Here is a 1,960-nt window from a genome sequence, read left to right on the forward strand (position 1 = left end):
CCGGCGCCCCCCCCCCCCCCAAGTTAAACTCAGAGCCGACAGCCGGACACCCAAGAGCTTGTTGGACCCTGAGCTGGGGGGGGTTCGGAGGGGGCTCTGGGCTGCGCTGTCGTTGCAGGCAGGGGGCAGCGGGGGGAAGATGGGGCGATGCTCCCCCTGTGCCTGGTGTGGGCAAAAGCTTCAAGTCCTGGCACCATCTGCACATCCACATCACCCCGCCCCGTACCACACATCCATCACCTCCGTACCCTCCCTTTCCAGCACTCGGAGTCTGTCTGAGCCTTGTGTGGTCCTCATTCCCTAAAAAGCCCCATCCCCTCCACCCTTCGCTGCCCCTGGGCCACCCCCAGCCCTGCGCCCGGTGCCTCTGAGCCATCTCCCTGCTGCTGTGCTGGCTGCCAGGAATTGCTTCTCCCACTCCAGCTGCTAGACCAGCCGCCTGCACCCGCTGGTGTCTCATGGGACACCCTCCACCCTCTGGGACCCCCGCCCAGCCCAGGATGGGACCGTGGCACCGAGATACCCGGGGGGGGTGCTAAGGCTGCATATATGGCACCGGCACCAGCCACCGCTTGGAGCCAGGGCTGCCCTGCCACGCCAGCAGACCCCCCCTCAGCCGTGGGTTCCTCCCAGACCCCGACGAGCCTCTGGATCAGTCCCACCCAAAGCAGGGCTGGCATCTCTCTAGGAGCCCCCTGGGATCCAGCTGTGCCTCCCAAGTCTCCTGTGTCCCCCCCTCTGCCCCTGCCTGCCCTGGGCCAAGAATGGATCCAGCGGATACTGCTGCCTGGGAACTGGGAGTCTGGTGCAACTGGTGAGCAGGGGTCTGGGGGCACTGGGAAGCTGGGAAGGCACTGGGAGAATGCAGAAGCAGTTGGTGGCAGCACTGGGTACTGGGGGAATACTGGGATGGGAACCGGGGAACTGGGGGCCACAGGGAGGGTGCTGAGGCTGTGGGAGGGGGGGCTGGGGGCCACTGGGAGGCCTAGGGGGATGGTGACCCTGACGGGGTGCTGTGACAGCTCCCCTATCCACTGACCGTTGCATCCTGCAGGCTGGAGTCCTGGTGCTGCTGGCCACCCGGAGGTCCCCAGGGGCTGGCGGTGGCTGCAGCGGGGTGCGTGCACCCCGGGGCACACCCCAGAAAGACCCCAGCCCCGACGTGGCCAGATCCTGCCCTGGCATTAGCTGTGCCAGCAGAGCCGGGGGCCTCTCCTGGGGGGGTGTCTGATGGCGACGGATATGTATTTAATGAAAAGTGGAAACAAATCAGTGCTGTAATGACCTCGGGGAGGTGTACAGGGCACGGCAGGGGGCAGAGGGAAGGGCACTTGGGGGCTGCCATATGCCTGGATGGCGACATTCTCTGGGGAGGTGGTGGCAGGTGGGTGGCTCTCGGTGCTGCAGACCCCCCCAACCCTGGTCAGAGCAGGAGGTGCTGGTGGTCCCAGGGAAGGTGCCCGTTTACTGCACGGGGCATTAAGGTACATGGGGCAGGGAGGACTGGGGGTAGGAAGGGGCACTGGCAACCAGAGCACCCATGCCTGACTTGGCGGGGGGGTGCCAGGCTCAGGGGGGCGCAGGGAAGATGCGGTCGAAGTGTGCCAGCAGCAGCTCCACGGCCTGGTTCTGCTGGGCCATGCCCGCCGCCAGGCTGCCCGGCTCCCGCTCCGGCCGCAGCAGCGTGGGTCCGAACACGATGCCGATGTTCTGGCACGTCATGCGGTTGACATCCACCCGCTCCATCACCCTGGGGATGCGCAGGGTTGGGGGGAGGTCCCATGCACCCCATCCAGCCCTGGTCCTCCCTCCATCACCCCAGGGGGTCCATGTGCCAGGGCTCTACCACTCGGCAGGCCCTAATCCTGTCCCCTCCTTCCCTCGGCGCACCGGGGCCACTCGATGCCCCCCCCCAGATACCCCATAGCCCATCCACCTGTGGGGCAGCTCTGAGCCCACC

General features: G+C 66.6%; 1 protein-coding gene across 1 annotated transcript in view; it reads right to left on the minus strand.

Moving 5' to 3' along the window:
• Window positions 1-1,326: 1,326 nt before the first annotated feature.
• LOC104123292 (rho GTPase-activating protein 27-like) overlaps window positions 1,327-1,960 on the minus strand; it is a 4,609-nt gene continuing 3,975 nt past the window's right edge. The window contains exons 7-8 of the mRNA XM_035891139.1: window positions 1,847-1,949; window positions 1,327-1,750 (exon numbers count right to left, since the gene is read on the minus strand). Coding sequence (XP_035747032.1) covers window positions 1,570-1,750; window positions 1,847-1,949 — 284 coding nt within the window. The 3' untranslated portion in view covers window positions 1,327-1,569. The remainder of the gene's footprint in view (window positions 1,751-1,846; window positions 1,950-1,960) is intronic.

This window comes from Egretta garzetta, unplaced genomic scaffold, assembly GCF_000687185.1.
Source record: "Egretta garzetta isolate BGI_Z169 unplaced genomic scaffold, ASM68718v1 scaffold613, whole genome shotgun sequence".
Lineage (NCBI taxonomy): Eukaryota > Metazoa > Chordata > Aves > Pelecaniformes > Ardeidae > Egretta > Egretta garzetta.